Source organism: Oncorhynchus mykiss, chromosome 4 (assembly GCF_013265735.2).
Source record: "Oncorhynchus mykiss isolate Arlee chromosome 4, USDA_OmykA_1.1, whole genome shotgun sequence".
NCBI lineage: Eukaryota > Metazoa > Chordata > Actinopteri > Salmoniformes > Salmonidae > Oncorhynchus > Oncorhynchus mykiss.
Window position 1 is genome coordinate 38876793 of NC_048568.1, and position 21959 is coordinate 38898751.

General features: G+C 48.7%; 2 protein-coding genes across 8 annotated transcripts in view; both read left to right on the top strand.

Annotated features, from left to right (window-relative positions):
- LOC118964474 (sushi domain-containing protein 6-like) overlaps window positions 1-8980 on the top strand; it is a 59990-nt gene extending 51010 nt beyond the window's left edge. Inside the window, exons 4-8 of one of the 2 annotated variants that reach the window (XR_005051532.1) lie at window positions 1067-1261; window positions 3437-3575; window positions 7742-8190; window positions 8325-8401; window positions 8468-8980. Coding sequence is in view for 1 of the 2 variants with exons in the window: in XM_036976233.1 (XP_036832128.1) it covers window positions 1067-1261; window positions 3437-3575; window positions 7742-8190; window positions 8325-8350 (809 nt within the window). In the remaining variant the exon portion in view is untranslated. Of the gene's footprint in view, window positions 1-1066; window positions 1262-3436; window positions 3576-7741; window positions 8191-8324 lie in introns of both variants that reach the window. The other variant, XM_036976233.1, reaches the window with a different exon arrangement.
- A 4541-nt stretch (window positions 8981-13521) lies between these two features.
- Window positions 13522-20889, top strand: LOC110522591 (serine/arginine-rich splicing factor 5). Of its 6 annotated transcripts, XM_036976235.1 has the most exons (11): window positions 13522-13675; window positions 14188-14331; window positions 14621-14691; window positions 14843-14977; window positions 15333-15362; window positions 15848-15920; window positions 17780-17853; window positions 18063-18170; window positions 18299-19050; window positions 19083-19312; window positions 19349-20889. In XM_036976235.1, exons 2-9 carry the CDS (start codon window positions 14206-14208, stop codon window positions 18663-18665), a joined length of 984 nt encoding a protein of 327 aa, XP_036832130.1. In that variant the 5' UTR covers window positions 13522-13675; window positions 14188-14205; the 3' UTR covers window positions 18666-19050; window positions 19083-19312; window positions 19349-20889. The 6 variants fall into 6 exon arrangements, with proteins under 6 accessions (XP_036832130.1, XP_036832129.1, XP_036832135.1 ...); XM_036976234.1 differs by having other exon boundaries at window positions 19083-20889; XM_036976236.1 differs by lacking the exon at window positions 13522-13675 and adding an exon at window positions 13805-13947 and having other exon boundaries at window positions 19083-20889.
- Window positions 20890-21959: the final 1070 nt, after the last annotated feature.

Here is a 21959-nt window from a genome sequence, read left to right on the forward strand (position 1 = left end):
TGTCTCTCTCGCTCTCTACTGCTGTCTCTCTCTCGCTCTCTACTGCTGTCTCTCTTTCGCTCTCTACTGCTGTCTCTCTCTCGCTCTCTACTGCTGTCTCTCTCTCGCTCTCTACTGCTGTCTCTCTCTCGCTCTCTACTGCTGTCTCTCTCTCGCTCTCTACCGCTGTCTCTCTCGCTCTCTACCGCTGTCTCTCTCGCTCTCTACCGCTGTCTCTCTCTCGTTCTCTACTGCTGTCTCTCTCGCTCTCTACCGCTGTCTCTCTCGCTCTCTACTGCTGTCTCTCTCTCTCGCTCTCTACTGCTGTCTCTCTCTCTCGCTACTGCTGTCTCTCTCTCTCTACCTCTCTCTCTACCTCTCTCTCTACCTCTCTCTCTACCTCTCTCTACTGCTGTCTCTCTCGCTCTACTGCTGTCTCTCTCGCTCTACTGCTGTCTCTCTCGCTCTACTGCTGTCTCTCTCGCTCTACTGCTGTCTCTCTCGCTCTACCGCTGTCTCTCTCGCTCTACCGCTGTCTCTCTCTCTACCGCTGTCTCTCTCTCTACCGCTGTCTCTCTCTCTCTCTCGCTACTGCTGTCTCTCTCTCTCGCTACTGCTGTCTCTCTCTCTCTCGCTACTGCTGTCTCTCTCTCTCTCTCGCTACTGCTGTCTCTCTCTCTCTCGCTACTGCTGTCTCTCTCTCTCTCGCTACTGCTGTCTCTCTCTCTCTCTCTCTCGCTACTGCTCTCTCTCTCTCTCGCTACTGCTCTCTCTCTCTCTCTCGCTACTGCTCTCTCTCTCTCTCTCTCTCTCTCTCGCTACTGCTGTCTCTCTCTCTCTCTCTCTCGCTACTGCTGTCTCTCTCTCTCTCTCTCTACTGCTGTCTCTCTCTCTCGCTACTGCTGTCTCTCTCTACTGCTGTCTCTCTCTCTCTACCTCTCTCTCCCTCTCTCTCTTCCTCTCTCTCTACCTCTCTCTCTACTGCTGTCTCTCTCTCTCTCTCTACTGCTGTCTCTCTCTCCTTCTACTGCTGTCTCTCTCTACTGCTGTCTCTGCCTCCATCTTTACCTCTCCTCTCTCCCCCCAGTGTGCCCCCCTCCCACGGAGCCAGAGAACGGAGGGTACAGGTGCCACCCGTCCCCCTGCCACCGCCTCACCCAGAAGACCGTGATAGAGTACTTCTGTGACGAGGGCTACGCTCTGAAGGGGGACTACAAGTTCCTCACCTGTCAGAATGGGGAGTGGGACGCACCCATGCAGATCACCTGCCGCCTCAGCCCAGGTAATATCATCTCTACTCATACCCCTCACCTCATACCCCTCATACCCCTCACCCCTCATACGCCTCACCTCATACCCCTCACCCCTCACACCTCATACCCCTCACACCTCATACCCCTCATCTCATACCCCTCACCTCATACCCCTCACCCCTCATACGCCTCACCTTGTACCCCTCACCTCATACCCCTCATACATCTCATACCCCTCATACCCCTCACCTCATACCCCTCACCTCATACCCCTCATACCCCTCACCCCTCACCTCATACCCCTCACCCCTCATACCCCTCACCCCCATACGCCTCACCTCATACACCTCATACACCTCATACCCCTCACCCCTCACCTCATACCCCTCACCTCATACCCCTCACCTCATACCCCTCATACACCTCATACCCATCACCCCTTATACCATCACCCCTCATACCCCTCACCCCTCATACCCCTCACCCCTCATACCCCTCACCTCATACACCTCATACCCCTCACTCCTCATACCCCTCACCTCATACCCTTCACCTCATACCCATCACCCCTCATACCCATCACCTCATACCTCACACCACTCACCCCTCATACCCCTCACCTCATGCGCCTCACCTCATACCAATCACCCCTCATACGCCTCACCTCATACCAATCACCCCTCATACGCCTCACCTCATACCACTCACCCCTCATACGCCTCACCTCATACCCCTCACCTCATACCTCACACCACTCATCACCTCATACCTCACACCACTCACCCCTCATACCATACCTCACACCCCTCACCTCATACCTCACACCACTCACCCCTCATACCTCACACCACTCACCCCTCATACCCCTCACCTCATACCTCACACCACTCACCCCTCATACTCATCACCTCATACGTCACACCACTCACCCCTCATACCCCTCACCTCATACCTCACACCACTCACCCCTCATACCCCTCACCTCATACCTCACACCACTCACCTCATACCTCACACCACTCACCCCTCATACCTCACACCACTCACCCCTCATACCCCTCAACCTCACACCCCTCACACCACTCACCCCTCACCTCACACCACTCACCCCTCATACCCCTCACCCCCATACGCCTCACCTCATACGCCTCATACACCTCATACCCCTCACCTCATACCCCTCACCTCATACCCCTCATACACCTCATACCCATCACCCCTCATACCCCTCACCCCTCATACCCCTCACCTCATACACCTCACCTCATACCCTTCACCTCATACCCATCACCCCTCATACCCCTCACCCCTCATACCCATCACCTCATACCTCACACCACTCACCCCTCATACCCATCACCTCATGCGCCTCACCTCATACCAATCACCCCTCATACGCCTCACCTCATACCAATCACCCCTCATACGCCTCACCTCATACCACTCACCCCTCATACGCCTCACCTCATACCCCTCACCTCATACCTCACACCACTCACCCCTCATACTCATCACCTCATACCTCACACCACTCACCCCTCATACCCCTCACCTCATACCTCACACCAATCACCCCTCATACCCCTCACCTCATACCTCACACCACTCACCTCATACCTCACACCACTCACCCCTCATACCTCACACCACTCACCCCTCATACCCCTCACCTCACACCACTCACCCCTCATACCCCTCACCTCATACCTCACACCACTCACCCCTCATACACCCCTCACCCCCCTCACATCCTACTGTATGTAGTGTAGTAGACCAGCATCCATATTTAGTTGTCTGAGTCAGACTAAGAGCTCGTTGTCTCAGAACGTTGAGAAACCCTTCCGTTGATTCTATCCAAATGCTCAGGAAATATCAAACTCACTTTTTACACATTTTGTAACAAAAAAGTATCGTCCAGCGCATGCTGTCTCCTGGCTGTCTCCTGACTGTCTCCTGACTGTCTCCTGGCTGTCTCCTGACTGTCTCCTGACTGTCTCCTGTCTCCCTCTCTGAAATTCAATTTCACAGTGCTCTATTGCATGACAGAAGTAGATATTTGTTCTGCCAAAGCAACAATCCTAAACCTCTCCTCTCCATCTTTCTCTCTCTCGCTCTCTGTCTCTCGGTCTCTGTCTCTCTCTCTCTCGGTCTCTCTCTGTCTGTCTCTCTCTCTGTCTCTCTCTCTCTCTCTGTCTGTGTCTCAGATAAGGAGCTGCGGTCTCCGTTGGCGATGCCAGCGCTGTCCATCGTAGCGTCCACAGCCTCCTCTGTGGCCCTCCTGCTGCTGCTGGTGGTGCTGTTTGTTCTGCTGCAGCCCAAACTCAAGTCCTTCCACCACAGCAGGTTACACACACACCCACAGAGACACACACCCACAGAGACACACACCCACAGAGACACACACCCACAGAGACACACACCCACAGAGACACACACCCACAGAGACACACACCCACAGAGACACACACCCACAGAGACACACACCCACAGAGACACACACCCACAGAGACACACACCCACAGAGACACACACCCACAGAGACACACACCCACAGAGACACACACACACACACAGAAACACACACAGACAGACACACACACAAACACACACAGAGAAACACACACAGACACCCACACACAGACACACACACACACACACACACACACACACACACACACACACACCTTTTACCTCTGCATGTGTGTTTTGCTGCCCTTTTGGGCCAGTCAGATAAAAATGTACCTGGTTTTACAGGTTAACCTTTCTGATCTCCCCATCCCGGATCCGGGTTCGTGAATACAGACTCAAGCTCATTACCATAACGCAACGTTAACTATTCATGAAAATCGCAAATGAAATGAAATAAATATGCTAGCTCTCAAGCTTAGCCTTTTGTTAACAACACTGTCATCTCAGATTTTCAAAATATGCTTCTCAACCATTGCAAAACAAGCATTTGTGTAACAGTATTGATGGCTAACGTAGCATTTAGCATTAGCATTCAGCTGGCAACATTTACACAAAAAAACAGAAAAGCATTCAAAAAAATCATTTACCTTTGAAGAACTTCAGATGTTTTCAATGAGGAGACTCTCAGATAGCAAATGTTCAGTTTTTCCTGAAAGATTATTTGTTTAGGACAAATCGCTCCGTTTTCTGCGTCACGTTTAGCTATGAAAAAACCCCTGTATCCAGGATTGTGTAAATCTATCAGCAAGCTCATTAGCATAACACAACGTTAACTATTTATGAAAATCGCAAATGAAATGAAATAAATATGCCATCTCTCAAGCTTAGCCTTTTGTAAACAACACTGTCATCTCAGATTTTCAAAATATGCTTCTCAACCATAGGAAAACAATCATTTGTGTAAAAGTAGCTAGCTAGAGTTAGCATTTCGCGTTAGCATTTAGCGTTAGCATTAGCGTTAGCATCCAGCACGCAACATTAACAAAAACATAAAAGCCTTCAAATAAAATCATTTACCTTTGAAGAACTTCTGATGTTTTCAATGAGGATACTCTCAGTTAGATAGCAGATGCTCAGTTTTTCCAAAAAGATTCCTTGTGTATTAGAAATAGCTCCGTTTTATACATCACATTTGGCTACCAAAAAAAATCCATAAATTCAGTCCTCAAAACGCAAACTTTTTTCCAAATTAACTCCATAATATCGACTGAAAACATGGCAAACGTTGTTTAGAATCAATCATCAAGGTGTTTTTCACATATCTCTTCATTGATACATCGTTCTTGGACACATGCTTTCTCCCCTGAATCAAATGGTAAAGTGGAAGCAGCTGGCAATTGCGCACCGAATTCGACGCAGGACACCAGGCGGACACTTGGAAAATGTAGTCTCTTATGGTCAATCTTCCAATGATATGCCTACAAATACGTCACAATGCTGCTAAGACCTTGGGCGAACGACAGAAAGTGTAGGCTCATTCCTTGCGCAATCACAGCCATATAAGGAGAGAATGGAAAACAGAGCTTCAGAAATTCTGCTAATTCCTGGGTGATGCATCATCTTGGTTTCGCCTGTAGAATGAGTTCTGGGGCACTTACAGACAAAATCTTTGCAGATTCTGAAACTTCAGAGTGTTTTCTTTCCAAAACTGTCAAGAATATGCATAGTCGAGCATCTTTTCGTGACAAAATATCGCGCTTAAAACGGGAACGTTTTTTATCCAAAAATGAAATAGCGCCCCTAGAGCTCTAAGAGTTAACAGGCCAAGCAAATGAAAACACTGAAAGCTGCAGGAGAAATGGTTCAACAGTTAACCGCCATACTCAAATCAAATCAAACTTTATTAGTCACACACGCGGAATTAAATGATGAAAAGTAACACAATAAAATAACAATAACAAGGCTCTATACAGGGGTACCGGTACCGAGTCAGTGTGGGGGGGGTACCGGTACCGAGTCAGTGTGGGGGGGGGTACCGGTACCGAGTCAGTGTGGGGGGGGGGGGGTACCGGTACCAAGTCAGTGTGGGGGGGGTACCGGTACCGAGTCAGTGTGTGGGGGGGGGGGGGGTTACCGGTACCAAGTCAGTGTGGGGGGGGGGGTACCGGTACCAAGTCAGTGTGGGGGGGGGGGTACCGGTACCAAGTCAGTGTGGGGTGGGTACCGGTACCGAGTCAGTGTGGGGGGGGGGGGTACCAAGTCAGTGTGGGGGGGGGGTACCGGTACCGAGTCAGTGTGGGGGGGGGGGGTACCGAGTCAGTGTGGGGTGGGTACCGGTACCAAGTCAGTGTGGGGGGGGGGGGGGGGGTACCGGTACCGAGTCAGTGTGGGGGGGGGGTACCGGTACCAAGTCAGTGTGGGGGGGGGGGGGGGGGGGGGGGGGGGGGGTACCGGTACCAAGTCAGTGTGGGGTGGGTACCGGTACCGAGTCAGTGTGGGGGGGTACCGGTACCGAGTCAGTGTGTGGGGGGGGGGGGGGTACCGGTACCGAGTCAGTGTGTGGGGGGGGTACCGGTACCGAGTCAGTGTGGGGTGGGTACCGGTACCGAGTCAGTGTGGCGGGGGGGTACCGGTACCGAGTCAGTGTGGGGGGGGGGTACCGGTACCAAGTCAGTGTGGGGGGGGGTACCGGTACCAAGTCAGTGTGGGGGGGTACCGGTACCAAGTCAGTGTGTGGGGGGGGGGGGGGGTACCAAGTCAGTGTGGGGGGGTACCGGTACCGAGTCAGTGTGGGGGGGGTACCGGTACCGAGTCAGTGTGGGGGGGGGTACCGGTACCGGTACCAAGTCAGTGTGGGGGGGGGGGTACCGGTACCAAGTCAGTGTGGGGGGGTACCGGTACCAAGTCAGTGTGTGGGGGGGGGGGGGGGTACCGGTACCAAGTCAGTGTGGGGGGGGTACCGGTACCAAGTCAGTGTGGGGGGGGGTACCGGTACCGAGTCAGTGTGGGGGGGGGGGGGGGTACCGGTACCGGTACCGAGTCAGTGTGGGGGGGGGGGGTACCGGTACCGAGTCAGTGTGGGGGGGGGTACCGGTACCGAGTCAGTGTGGGGGGGGGGGTACCAGTACCGAGTCAGTGTGGGGTGGGTACCGGTACCGAGTCAGTGTGGGGGGGGTACCGGTACCGAGTCAGTGTGGGGGGGGGGGGGGTACCGGTACCGAGTCAGTGTGTGGGGGTGGGTACCGGTACCAAGTCAGTGTGTGGGGGGGGGGGTACCGGTACCGAGTCAGTGTGGGGGGGGGTACCGGTACCGAGTCAGTGTGTGGGGGTGGGTACCGGTACCAAGTCAGTGTGGGGGGATAGTTAGTTGAGGTACTGTGTACATGTAGGTGGGGGTGAAGTGACTATGTATAGATAATGAACCGCGAGTAGCAGCAGTGTACAAAACAAAGGGGGGGGGGTCAATGTAAATAGTATGGTGGTGATTTGATTAGTTCTTCAGCAGTCTTATGGCTGGGGGGGTAGAAGCTGTTAAGGAGCCTTTTGGACCTAGACTTGGAGCTCCGGTACCGCTTGTCGTGAGGTAGCAGAGAGAACAGTCTATGACTTGGGTGACTGGAGTCTCTGACAATTTTCAGGGCCTTCCTCTGACACCGCCTAGTATAGAGGTCCTGGATGGCAATTAGCTTGGCCCCAATGATGTACTGGGCTGTACGCATTACCCTCTGTAGCACTTTGCCGAGCAGTTGTCTCTGGTTCTGTGATTTTAACAGTGAGCTCTCATTAGATCTAATCTTAGTAGGCAGCTCTGTTGATTGTGTTGTCCGGTCTGGGGGGCTGTGAGGCCGTGGGGGGCCGTGGGGGGCCTGTCTGGGGGGCCTGTCTGGGGGGCCGTGAGGCCTGGCGCCATCTATGATGAGTTCCACAACCACCTCTAGTCTAGGACAGGAACATCACACAGCACCACACCACCAGAAATACTGGATGGCATGCAATAACCTAAAGATCTCTCTCCTCCCTCTCTCGTACACTCATTCTTTCTCTTATATTTTATTCCCCCCCCTCTCTCTCTCTCTCTCTCTCTCTCTCTCTCTCTCCAGGCGTGAGCAGGGTGTGTCAGGCCAGCCAGCCTCCATGGTGGTGGAGGGGCTCCAGGTGGCCCTCCCCTCCTATGAGGAGGCGGTTTACGGTAGCGGAGGTGCCTCCCTCCCACCGCCTCCAGAGTCCCGGGTCCAGATCGTCCTGTCTGAGGGGCCCCAGGGGGCCGAGGGGCCCAGCAGTAGGTCTCAGTCCCACCATCACAGAGATACAGAGCTGTGCCTCCCCTCCACGTCCTCCTCCTCTTCTTCATCCTCCCGTCGCGCAGAGACAGTACTAGTCCACCAGGCCCCCTCCTCCTCCTCCTCTTCGTCGTCGTGGGTTACGGAGCACGGAGGAGGTGCGTGTGGTGGTGTCCCACCCCTGGTCACTCTGGCCAGACGTAGAGACTCCGAGAGCAGCGACCAGCACAGCCTGCTTTCTGCCACCTCCGTAGACGACTTCTCTGATGGTAGGTGGTGCCGTGTTTGTGTACAAATGCATGTCCTCAACTGTCGAAGGCTTAGCGTTGGCCGTTTAACATCCCATCTTCACTCCTACCTGCGTTTATACTGTAGCCTGATGCTATGATCTCTATCTCTCTAGATATCCCCCTGTTAAAGGAAGCCTGATGCCCCTGCAGCAGGACCACTCCCCCTTACAGCTGACCAGGAAACACTGAGGCTTCTACTGGGGCCTTCTACCTGAATTATACCACCCTACCCTACAGCTGACCAGGAAACACTGAGGCTTCTACTGGGGCCTTCTACCTGAACTATACCACCCTACCCTAGAGCTGACCAGGAAACACTGAGGCTTCTACTGGGGCCTTCTACCTGAACTATACCACCCTACCCTACAGCTGACCAGGAAACACTGAGGCTTCTACTGGGGGCCTTCTACCTGAATTATACCACCCTACCCTAGAGCTGACCAGGAAACACTGAGGCTTCTACTGGGGCCTTCTACCTGAATTATACCACTCTACCCTACAGCTCTGAACCACAGAACTACAAAATGACCCAGCGTACCAAAAACAGGAATCATGTCAAAGAAACTCAACCTCCCTCCACGTCTGCAACTTCTCACACGGCTCAAAGACAAGAGCAGAGTCCAACTTCACCCCCAACTATTACCAACCGTGAAATTAGACATAACTATTTCCACCACCAGTATCCTCTCCCCACGTCCTGGCTACCCCTTCTGCAATGATCTCTAAACTAACCCTTCTGATCTCTAAACTACCACCCATGTACAGAAAATACAAGACTGCTCCCTCTCTCTCTTACTGGGAACTAACGAGCCCTTAATGCCTACTTCCCCCCTCAGCTTCAGAATGGACCTCAACGCAGGCAGGCAGGCAGGCAGGCAGGCAGGCAGGCAGGCAGGCAGGCAGGCAGGCAGGCAGGCAGGCAGGCAGGCAGGCAGGCAGGCAGGCAGGCAGGCAGGCAGGCAGGCAGGCAGGCAGGCAGGCAGGCAGGCAGGCAGGCAGGCAGGCAGGCAGGCAGGCAGGCAGGCAGGCAGGCAGGCAGGCAGGCAGGCAGGCAGGCAGGCAGGCAGGCAGGCAGGCAGGCAGGCAGGCAGGCAGGCAGGCAGGCAGGCAGGCAGGCAGGCAGGCAGGCAGGCAGGCAGGCAGGCAGGCAGGCAGGCAGGCAGGCAGGCAGGCAGGCAGGCAGGCAGGCAGGCAGGCAGGCAGGCAGGCAGGCAGGCAGGCAGGCAGGCAGGCAGGCAGGCAGGCAGGCAGGCAGGCAGGCAGGCAGGCAGGCAGGCAGGCAGGCAGGCAGGCAGGCAGGCAGGCAGGCAGGCAGGCAGGCAGGCAGGCAGGCAGGCAGGCAGGCAGGCAGGCAGGCAGGCAGGCAGGCAGGCAGGCAGGCAGGCAGGCAGGCAGGCAGGCAGGCAGGCAGGCAGGCAGGCAGGCAGGCAGGCAGGCAGGCAGGCAGGCAGGCAGGCAGGCAGGCAGGCAGGCAGGCAGGCAGGCAGGCAGGCAGGCAGGCAGGCAGGCAGGCAGGCAGGCAGGCAGGCAGGCAGGCAGGCAGGCAGGCAGGCAGGCAGGCAGGCAGGCAGGCAGGCAGGCAGGCAGGCAGGCAGGCAGGCAGGCAGGCAGGCAGGCAGGCAGGCAGGCAGGCAGGCAGGCAGGCAGGCAGGCAGGCAGGCAGGCATCAAGTGGTTTCAGCTGAATATAGATACATATGTATAAAAGCATACAATCTCAGAGTCCAGGTTTGGTACTGTCTGTCTGTCTGTCTCACTATGTACACAGCAGAGTCCAGGTTTGGTACTGTCTGTCTCACTATGTACACAGCAGAGTCCAGGTTTGGTACTGTCTGTATGTGTTAGTATGTACACAGCAGAGTCCAGGTTTGGTACTGTCTGTCTCACTATGTACACAGCAGAGTCCAGGTTTGGTACTGTCTGTCTGTCTGTCTCACTATGTACACAGCATAGTCCAGGTTTGGTACTGTCTGTATGTGTTACTATGTACACAGCAGTCATTTATGGATAGCCCTGTTACACAGAACACACGTCTCTCTAGGCCTGCACCTGATCAACCACACTCCCAAAGGCTTCATGTCCAACTGCAAGGTTAGTGGAAAACATACTGATGTTTTTACCACGGCTGCTGATGGTGATGATGACTGTGGATACAGACTTGAACTTGTGCCTCTCTAGTGGAGATAAAGAGTATCTCTCTTCAGTGAGGACTGTCTTGGTTTGGGCCTGGGCTTTGTTCGCTGGCATATGCTGCATGTTCTCTCTCTCTGTCTCTCTCTCTCTCTGTCTCTCTCTCTCTGTCTCTCTCTCTCTCTCTGTCTCTCTCTCTCTCTGTCTATCTCTCTCTCTCTGTGTCTCTCTCTCTCTCTCTCTCTCTCTCTGTGTCTCTCTCTCTCTCTCTCTCTCTGTCTCTCTGTCTCTCTCTCTCTCTCTCTGTCTCTCTCTCTCTCTCTGTCTCTCTCTCTCTCTGTGTCTCTCTCTCTCTCTCTGTCTCTCTCTCTCTCTCTCTCTCTGTCTCTCTCTCTCTCTCTGTCTCTCTCTCTCTTTCTTTCTGAAACATCCTGCTAAGCTAAGCATGAATTCCCTCTCCAACTCTGCTGCCACTCTGGCATCTCCAAGTAGGGCATTGTCTTGGGTCAGACAGCGACACTTTTGTCTAGTGTTTCCTAGGAGTGAGGCCACCTGTCAGAAGACAATGCACCATGGGATGGATTGAGCACGTCACCAGAGCCAGCGGCAGGGTTATAAACGGACAGATCTGTGTCATGAAAAAAAGAAGATCAACGACACGCTTGCCTTTTTTTTCTGTTCGTCACAACAACCGATACCTGTTATGTGTTCTGCTCCCTTGTTGATGTGGCTATCTGGGGTGTCTTAGTGGCTACAGTATCTTCTAGGCACCTGTGTGTGTGTGTCTCTCTCTCCTCTCCTCTCCTCTCCTCTCCTCTCCTCTCTCCTCTCCTCTCTCCTCTCTCTCTCTGTGTGTATTTGGCCGTGGAACTGAACAACACATCATGACTGTTTCATGAATGAAGAGTGTTACGCTGTAATGTTAAATTAACTAAGGCCTTGTTCTGTTCAAAGCAGGGGAGTTTATTTTTTTTTCATGATGAAAACCATGTTGATTTGTGTGTTTGGTGACTGCACATTGGGTAATATATATTTGTTTTTCCAATCTATTTATTATGTGTGTGTGTGTGGTGTGTGTGTGTGGCCAGGTTGGGTTTACAAGGATGGAATATCGGCTCATTTTCTGCAGAGTTGCTTCAAAACTGTTAGTGACCTTGTGAATCTGAGTCTTTAAAAAGCTGAAAAAAACAGCGCATTGTAAACGACCATTTTTCTTTTGTTTTAATTAAATGTTTGTTTTTAAATGTTCAGTTCAAATTTGAATGAGCACAGCTTTAATGTATCTCTGGTGTGTGAGGAAAGCAGGTCATGTGCGTCTTGGGAGATGAGGTCACCACCCGAGTCCATTAGTTCCAGACAGGGTCTGAGTTGAGTCGTTGTTTTGAACTCCTTTTTCCACATTTGTTTTTAAAATGTTTTTCCTCCATATTTACCTGCTTTACGATGTTGAAACGTCTTCAGTGTTTCCCCAGTTGCCTTACTAGTCATACAACTGTGTTTTTTGTTTTTGGATGGGATTTTAAATAAAGTCCATCCTCTTCTCTCTCTGTCCTCCCCAAGGCTTCTTCAGCAACGGTGATATTCAAAAGGCTAAGCATCTAAAACAAATACTTGTTTCTTTTTTTCCTGTCTTAAGAAATTGTAAATGTTGCATTGAAGTGTAAAAAAAAAGAAAGAAAGTTTTAAAGCGTTTTTCTGGCGTCCAGACCACTGTTCTACGGTGTTGTTTCCTAGAAAAGGACAAAAGAAAATAATGTCCATCTCTTGATTCTGCATTTCAATGATTTCATGTTTTGGTTTTCCTCTGTACATTGCAATGGGCGTGAAGATAGTATTTTAATATTTGTATAAAGTTTAATTTAATTCTACCATGTGTACATAACTATTTCTTATTAAAGCTTTCTTTTGAAATGTGTGAGACCTGATTTAGTTGGGGTTTTTTACATTGAAAATCATATTGTGTGTATCCAAAATGGCACCCTATTCCCTATATAGTGCACTACTATAGACCAGAGCCCTATTCCCTATATAGTGCACTACTATTGACCAGAGCCCTATTCCCTATAAAGTGCACTACTATAGACCAGAGCCCTATTCCCTATATAGTGCACTACTATTGACCAGAGCCCTATTCCCTATATAGTGCACTACTTTAGACCAGAGCCCTATTCCCTATATAGTGCACTACTTTGGCCTGAGCCCTATTGATCCTGGTCAAAAGTAGTGCACTGTAGGGGAATATAGAGCAATTTAGGAGGCAAGCAATATTGACATTTCTATACTGAAAAAGAATGCAGGTCAGGGTTATTCCACTACAAATGAGAATTCAGCTGAACATCGTTTCCGCTAACACTGCATGGCCAAATATAATGTAACTTGGTATTTGTGTTCAATTCACCCAGATAGTTCCAGCCATACGTTGTATTTCGTTACTCAAAAATGTTGTAGAACAAAAAATAGGTGAATGTTGTCGGCCTTTTTTTTTTATTTTATTGATTTGGCAAAACTGAACGGTTGGATCTCTACTTTTATAAGAGGATTTTCACCTTCTGTAGTTTTCTATTTGTATTATTTAACCAGGCAAGTCGGTTAAGGACAAATTCTTACTTTCAATGATGACCTACGAACAAGTGGGTTAACTGCCTTGTTCAGAGGCAGAACGACAGATTTGTACCTTGTCGGCCCAGGGATTCGAGCCAGCAACCTTTTCAGTTACTGGCCCAACGCTCTAACCACTAGGCTACCCTGCCGCCCAACTTAGTCAGGAAGCAGAGAAGAATACACGGTTTAAGAACAGCTGAATGGAAGCCTAAAATAGGTCAAAACTGTGTTTTAAATGTTTTTTTATTCGACGGCCCAAAGACTGACATAATAATAGTAATGTAGTAAAAAAGTAAGCAGACTAAAAGATTGATGTACCCATGTGTAGTAAACATATGAGTGAAACGCCTGTAGAGAACAGATCCTTAAAAGGCCTACCCACTGTTACCTCAAGGACACTCCAGGACAACCACACCTGAGTGTACAGGGCGAATGTGTGTCTCTGTCCGTCAGTCATATTATCATGCTACTGCACCCACCTAGTTGCGCATCTTACGAACAGTCAGTAAAGAGCCAATGCCATTTTTGCACCCTGTCCTGTGACGAACAAACACCAAACCATTGTTTTGATGTAGATGGTGAACCGTGTGACTGGGTGACATCTAGCGGCAGAGACACGGTACTGCAGCGTGTCATTGAAAAGCCGAGAGAAAACGGGCTCCATTTTGTGTCCTCCTCGCAGTAAAAGCAGCAAGACAATCCCTCCGAAGGAAGGAAAAAACCCAACACAAAAGGTATATTAACATTTGTACAATTTTTAAATGGACAAAAACTCATTTTAACAGCATTATTGCACTAGTATTGCCAGTGGGGAAACAATGTTTTTAACAAGCTAGTTAGGTTTGTTTATCTTGCGTTTGCAAAATGCAATCACAAGGCCCCCCCCCCTAAAAAATGCACAATGTCTGTGTCGCAGCTCACGTTAAGGTCACGATAAACGCTCGGTTTTAAAACCTCTCCGGGATGAGTATACGCGGTTTATCACGTTTTAGGCATCTAAAATAGTGTATATATATTTTTTTTTAATACTCCCAATTTGTGTACTATATATAATTCTAGTTAGCTAAAATTGCTAATGTTGTGGGTGTAGCATTTAACTACGCAGAAAAGATGAATGGTGTCGTTTGAGTTTCTTACAACATTCCTTCCACATAGTGGGTGGGGTTTCTTTTTTTTAGTTTCAAAATGTGTCATTTTAGGGAATTATTTTAAAATGATACATTTGATTTACTCTGTTTTCGGATAGACATATTTTACAGGCAGAATGAGTGGCTGCCGCATATTTGTGGGCCGGTTGAACCCGTCCGCCAGAGAGAAGGACGTGGAGAGATTCTTCAAAGGATACGGCCGCATCCGAGACATCGACCTCAAGAGGGGCTTTGGTTTTGTGGTAAAGTACACACACACACCTACACCATGTCATTTCACACTGCGTTGTTCTTAGCCCCAGGTTAAGGAGGCAGTTCAGTCTTGGCTAAGTGCAGTGTGGACTCGCATACAGGTTTTAGTTTTTGGGGGTCAGTATACACACTGAGGCAAGAGGCACATATCTGAACCCTCAATTACGACCTCTACTTACTAGATAATTGCTACCATAGGCTAGTTACATGGTTTAGTAGAAAACCTTGTAGACAGGAGGTCTAGAATAGATCGTCTGAATGTTGTAATCTGTTCTCCAGGAGTTTGATGATCCTAGGGATGCTGAGGATGCAGTTTATGAGTTGGACGGCAAGGAGCTCTGCAATGAGAGGTAAAGCAGCATCTCTGTTCATGATGGACATTTGCACATCATCACGTTGGCGCACATATCAATAAATAGTCCTGGGTTATTATAACAGCATTCCATAACCTGTTCTGTGTCTTAAGGCCTCTTCTTTTTTTTCTCTCTCTCTCTCTCTCAGGGTGACCATTGAGCATGCTCGTGTGCGCCTGCGTGGTGGGCGAGGACGTGGTGGTGACAGAGGGGGAGGAGGAGGAGGAGGAGGAGGAGGCCGCTTCCCAGATCGCTATGGCCGTGGCTCCCAGGATAGTCGGAGGTACTTGGACTTAAATATTATTGGCTAGCTCTTACAAGTCTCAGTGTGGACTACCCACACTAGTCGCTAAACAAATAGATCTCAGAAGACTGTACAGTCCCTTTTTTACAAGAGGAAATTTTAGACAAAATATCCCCAAGGAGAAAAAATATATATATTATCCAACCAACTTCAAAACTCTGCTTTGTGTGTTTGGCTTTCATGGTTTTTTTGTTCATCCCCTGAGGAACGCATACATACGGGGCATGCATATATCAGGTGATAGAAATATCGACGCCGGTACCAGAATTTTAAAATAAAAAGTATGTTTTAATAATACTTTCCTGTGGAATATTTTGTCTCAAATTTCCATAAGGACCAACCAACCAAGTGGACCACCGGCAGAGTAAGTTCAAAGGACAGTTTATTCAACATTCTGTCTACACGAGGCACCTTTCGGAAATGTGCAATGGATATAAATCAACGTAATCTAGGAGGTCAGCAAACTATCAGCTCAGTGGGAGGGGCAACACTGTTCTTTGTCATTGACTCTAATCCCGGTGGTACTATTTGATATTTCTAGTCAGAATCATGGGTCTGAATATAGAAAATCTGAATAGGCGTGTCGATCTAGGGTCTGTTAAGGATGTTAAACTATAATGAATGGACAATGGGAAACTGATCCTAGATCAGCCCTTGAGGTGCTTGTGTTCTCTCTCTCCCACTACAACAAAATGTAATAGGCTACTAGTCAGGATGAACTCCAAGCTTCAGCTAGAAGGAAGGAACTAGCTGTGGATGACTCACCAATGGGTTTTAGCCCACTGTTATGGAACCACGGTTCTAGATTATCTGCAAGGTTTTCATACTTTTCTCTCTCTCCCGCCACAGTAGGAACCCCCCACCGATGCGCACGGAGAACCGTCTCATCGTGGAGAACCTGTCATCTCGCGTCAGCTGGCAGGTGAGTTCCTTACCTGGGCGTGTCTGCTCATCTACCGTACCTGCCTGTTAGTAACAACACCAGGTGCTGAGTAATCAGAGGGAGAGAGTGACAATGCTCAGCTTTTATACCTTATCTTCACTAGTAATGATCTCAAGGCAACTGCCTGGTTCACTCCAGGTAAAGAAATTCAGTCATGTTTTTTTTCCTTACGTTTATTGGAGAGAATGTAATAATATTTTAATGGGCTGAGAGCACATGCATATGAAAATCAGCAGCACTAGCCAAATGTGTTGTTGGGTCTCATTTCTCCTTACAAGTGATTTTGAACTATAAGAGGCTATATGTGCTGAGAGCCCATCTAGCTCTCTCCTGAGAGCTTCCAGTGAAAATAACCAGCCATAGATATTTACTGCATCTAAAGAATACAGTTTGATAAGATACAAAAGAGAGGAAAAAACAAAACTAATTTGTCTTGTTTATTTATTTTATTTTAACCAATTCTTCACCCCTTTATTTACCAGCCTGACTGTTGTGTCGTATGGACGAGAGCGCTTCTTATGGTGGAGTTAACCCAATCAGGGTCCCTCTCTCTGGGTTGAGCCATGTCGTGCCAGCCAGAGTGCCTGTCGGCCTACTCCTAATTGGTATCCTCCTGCTGGTCGTATGAGTGCTCCCTTCCTCGCTTGGTTGGGGGTGAGGTCCCACCCCCCCCCCCTGGGTCCCACTACCCACTCTGCTCTAGAAGCACTGGCGTGGCCGGCGACCACTTCGCTCGCACTCGCTGCCCCCCCCCTCAACGGCGGGAGCGCTGTGCTGACAGAGAGGGAGAAATCGCAAACAGAGAGGCAGATGGGCAGAAAGAGAGTCGATGGTGGTGTTGATGGTGGCTGGCGTGTTGGCCTGATCGATGGTGGTTCGTAAATTTGAGAGGCTTCAATCGATCCATGCAACCCCCCCTCCCCTCACCCCCCTCCCCTCCCCCCCGTGTGCTGTGATTCCGTCCGCACATCGTGAGCGGTGCCCAGAGGTGGATAAAATCTGCTGAGCGAGGTCACGAGAGGTCAAGGTTGGATGACGAGGTGCGATCAAGGTGGTTATGATGGTATGGTGGACTAGGAGAGTCTGCTGCGGCCCGCTCCAAGGGGGGTCTCAGGTATTGGTTTCCTCTCTTCCTCTGTACTGAGCCTGAGAGGGGTGGGGGGAGGGGTGCCGAGCCCTAGACATGGTACCCGTCCCAGGCGTTAGGGGGCAGGGAGCCCTGTGCCCTCGGCTCCTAGCTAGCAAGAGACAACCTTATTCAACATGCTGCTCAACACAGCTCCTCTACTGCTCATTCAGTATGTTCTATATGAACTGTTCTATGTAGTTGTTTACAGTGAGTGGGGTCCAAGAATATACTTTTAATTCAAAAGATTATATATTTTTTTTTTTAGTTCTTTTTGTCTTTAAAAAAAATCTTCCTCCATTTTACAGACCTAATTTAGAGAGTACGTTTTTTTATGTACTTCCGGGAAGATTTTTATTCACGTTTTCTTTTGCCAAGCTCTTTTCACAAAGGAGTTTCTTAAGGAAGTGTGTGACATTTTCCAAACCGTTTCCTGTCCATTTGGCTTGTCCCGTACATCAACATGCACACAGACACCTAACTGGTAAATGGAACAACTACTTTAACACAATGACTTTGTTGCTGGACCAGTAATTAGTACTAGTAATTCTGCTGTGATCTCTGAGGTTCTTGGACCCCTCTCGTCGTCTCTGTTAGTCTCTGTAGTTCCTCCTATGATATCTAACCTTTTTTTCTCTCGTTGGTGAATGATGATACATTATGTTGACCGTGTTGTCCTGGTCTGGTCCTAACTTGGCCTGTCGTTGTGTAGGACCTGAAGGATTTCATGAGACAGGCTGGGGAAGTCACCTTTGCAGACGCACACCGCCCCAAGCTCAACGAAGGGTAAGAATAATAAAATACTCTTCTTTCTAGACCTGTAAACTACCCCTTCTTTCTAGACCTGTAAACTACCCCTTCTTTCTAGACCTGTAAACTACGTGTAAACTACGTGTAAACTCTCCAACATCCACCTACTCCTAAAACGTTTTACATTCAACCCTCCTTGTCAGTTGTATTCCACTGACCTGTTGTTTTGTCGTGTCGGTCTTCAGAGTGGTTGAGTTCGCTTCTTACAGCGACCTGAAAAACGCCCTTGAGAAGCTGTCTGGCAAGGAGATCAATGGAAGGAAAATCAAACTGATCGAGGCAGCTAAGAAGAGGTGAGTTGGTCTGGAGAATAAGCCCTTCTAGATGTTTCTACTAGTGTTTCCTCTAAGGAACTGAGGACGGCAGTGTCAGTAAAGTGATGATGCGGTTGGTTTCACCTTTTCCCCTCTTTCTCCTCCAGGGGTTCAAGGAGTCGTTCCCGCTCTGAGAGCTCTTCTCGTTCTCGCTCCCGTTCTCGTAACCGTTCCCCGTCCCGCTCCAGGACCCCTCGTCGTTCCAGGTCCCACTCCCCCAAAGCCCGCTCCCCCAAGAGGGACTACAAACGCTCTCGTTCTCGTTCCCACAGCGGCTCCCCAGCGCCCCGTGCTGCTGCCCCTGGCTCCCCACCCCCGAGGGCCAAAGAGACCTCTTCCTCCTCCTCTAAACGACCCTCTAAGCCCAGCAAGTCTGCCTCCCCCAACTCCACTCCCCCTGCACAGCGTGCACCTTCCAGGTCTCCTTCCAGGTCTCGTGGCTCTCGCTCCCCGTCTACGGACAGCCGCCACTGAGAACACCTAGCGCAGGAGTATACACGTTTTAAAATAAACACACACCTCGTACATAAATACTCACATTCAGACAAAACAGGACAGGGCAGGAACTGTTTTACCCAGCGGTTCTTGCCTGGTGTCCCTGTATTTCCCCCTCCGTTTCCTCCCTCCGCTCTTCTCTTCTGACATAGCTGATCTTTGACCTACTTTTGTATGGTCAGTGTTCTCAGTAAAAGCGTGGCTCTTGCTGTGAACACAACGAGGGCTTCGTTTTCAATTTGAGCATCAAGTCTAAAACCTTCTGGGGGTTTTGGTTAGTATTTTTATTTGTAATAATGGATGTAATTCTTGGTAAGGTATTACATTTTTTTTATTTTTTATCATTCAACACTCGTGTGGTGGACCCCCCCCCCCCCCCCCCCCCCCCCCCCCCCCCCCCCCCCCTCTACCGGCTTTTGTTTGTCAGCTCTGATATCATGAGCTGTTGAGAATTCAAGTCCCGTTCCATGATGGCTATGAATGTGATTGGCTAAGGTTTTGGGTCGAACCATTCTGATCTCAGTGTAGGGTTCTTTTTTTGGGGGGGATTTGATTAGTTTTATGCTGTGATTTATTTGATTGAACGCCATTCTTCTTTTTTTGGGGGGTGTATCAGATTGTGATCTGTTTTTTTGGGGGGGGGTGTATCAGATTGTGATCAGTTTTTTTTTGTGGCGGCAATAAAGGTCCTCGTTTTAAGACGTCTGGTGAAAACATTGTGGCAGGCTGCGTTATTATTTCACCCGTTTTGTTTTGACCGTTTTACCGGAGTGGTTGTCTGTGTCTGTACTCTTTTGTTTCTATAAAGCATTATACACGTTTCCTTTCACAAGGTATTGTAATGAAGCGTCGACACAACCTAGAGAATAGTTTGGAAAGTAACAATTTTTAATGCTAAATGAAGTCGTTTTTGTTTGTTTTTGTTTTTTTTTCTCTCTCCGTGTTCAATATGAGGGTTGTAATTTGTACTTAATTGAAAAAAGAACAAGACACAGCAAACGACAAATGAAAACAGTTTTAAATAAAGCGCCCAGGGCATTTTGTATGTCAGAACTTGAGAATAAAGTGAAACTTCCACAAAGAGTTGTTTGCCACTGTTTGTAAAAATGTTCTTAGTCGTGGATTTAGATTTAGATTTTATTGTTTGAAACATTCAGTATTAAAACGTCACTTATTACAATGTTTTCTATAGCTTGTACACACAGACCTACTGCACTAGCTTGCCTTGATCATAAATACACGTGTAGTACAGACAGTACGTACTTATAATTACCAATTTCATTCCGGAAATGTGTCATACGGTAGTCAATTGGCGCAATCGCTCCACCTGTTCAAAACGACAGTAGCCGTGCCTCACCATCAATGCGAGACACCGATTTGTAAATGCAGTTACTGGGGGGTGTTTTCAAGTCGACTGTACTTATCGTAATGGTTCATGGTAAATCATCAGACTGATGTGATTGTTTCTGGATGCTCGAGAGAAATACTGATCATTCGGAGAGAGATACTGATCATTTGGAGCTTCCGGAACATTCTGTGACCGTTAGGGATCCCTGTCAGTTCAGCCGATGCAGCAGCCACTCTGCCTGGGCTACAAAAATGACTTGCATGATAAAACAGTACATCATAGTTACATTCTGCATTGTACAACAATATTACAATGTGTGTGTGTGTGTGCTTGTGTCTGTACCTTTGTGTGTGTCTCTTCACAGTCCCCGCTGTTCTACAAGATGTATTTTTATCTGTTTTTAAATCTAATTTTACTGTTTGCATCAGTTACCTGATGTGGAATAGAGTTCCATGTAGTCATGGCTCTATGTAGGACTGTGCACCTCCCATAGTCTGTTCTGGACTTGGGGACTGTGAAGAGACCTCTGGTGGCATGTCTTGTGGGGTATGTATGGGTGTCAGAGCCGTGTGCCAGTAGTTTAGACAGACAACTTCTAGCCTTGATTTTTCACTCTTGATACCATATCTACAGTCTTTCACCTTTTAATGTGTATAGTGTTACATACTAGGTGTTGTCCAATGAATTCCTGTAATCACTCCGGCTTCAAATCAGGGTTGATTGAGAAAAGCTGTTCAAAAGAGGATAATGCATATCTTTGTACTCCCTGACGAAGGCCATGCAGCCAAATTGTGTCAAGTTTTTCAGTCTTTGTTTCCACTGATCATGCCATTCAAATAAAGGCATTTTAAGTAACTATATGAATAGTACCTTGGATCTCAGTGCATTCAGCTTGTCAACACTTCTTACAAAAACAAGTAGTCACGAAGTCTCTGCTCCACTTTGAACCATGAGAGATTGACATTGCATATTATTGTTATCTCTCCGTGTACATATAAGGGCCAGCCGTGCTGCCCTGTTCTGAGAAAAATTACAATGGTCTAAGTCCCTTTTGTGGCACATGACCACACGACTGAACAGTAGTCCAGGTGTGACAAAACTAGGGCCTGTAGGACCTGCCTTGTTGATAGTGTTGTTAAGAAGGCAGAACAGCGCTTTATTATGGACAGACTTCTCACCAACTTAACTACTGTTGTATCAATATGTTTTGACCATGACAGTTTACCAACAACCAGGGTTACTCCAGACAGTTAAGTCACCTCAACTTGCTCAATTTCCACATGATTTATTACAAGATATAGTTGAGGTTTAAGGTTTAGTGAATGATTTGTCCCAAACACAATGGTTTTAGTTTAGGAAATATTCATGACTTAACTTATTCCTTGCCACTCACTCCGAAACTAACTGCAGCTCTTTGTTGACTGTTAGTAATTTCAGTCGCTGTAGTAGCTGACGTGTGTAGTGTCTGCATCGTCTGCATACATAAACACACTGGCTTTACTCAAAACTAGTGGCATGTCGTTAAAGAATTTTAAAAGTAAGGGGCCTAGACAGCTGCCCTGGGGAATTCCTGATTTTACCTGGATTATGTTGGAGAAGCTTCCGTTAAAGAACACCCTCTGTGTTCTGTTAGACAGGTAACTCTTTATCCACAATATAGCAGGGGGTGTAAAGCCATAATACAAGTTTTTCCAGTAGCAGACTATGGTCGATAATGTCAAAAGCCGCACTGAAGTCTAACAACACAATTGTCATCGTCCGGGTTAGGGAGGGTTTGGCCGGTAGGGATATCCTTGTCTCATCGCGCACCTGTGGCGGGCCGGGCGCAGTGCGCGCTAACCAAGGTTAGGTAGCGGAATGACTTTTGCTTCCCTCCAGGCCTGAGGTCACACATATTTATTTTGCTTCTTTGCACCCCATTATTT

Coding starts and splice junctions, on each gene's coding strand:
- LOC110522591 (XM_036976234.1), top strand. CDS start 14,206: ATGAGTGGCTGCCGCATATTTGTGGGCCGGTTGAACCCGTCCGCCAGA. Junction 14,978..15,332: donor GGCTCCCAGGATAGTCGGAG/GTACTTGGACTT, acceptor AATTTCCATAAG/GACCAACCAACCAAGTGGAC. Junction 15,921..17,779: donor CATCTCGCGTCAGCTGGCAG/GTGAGTTCCTTA, acceptor GTCGTTGTGTAG/GACCTGAAGGATTTCATGAG.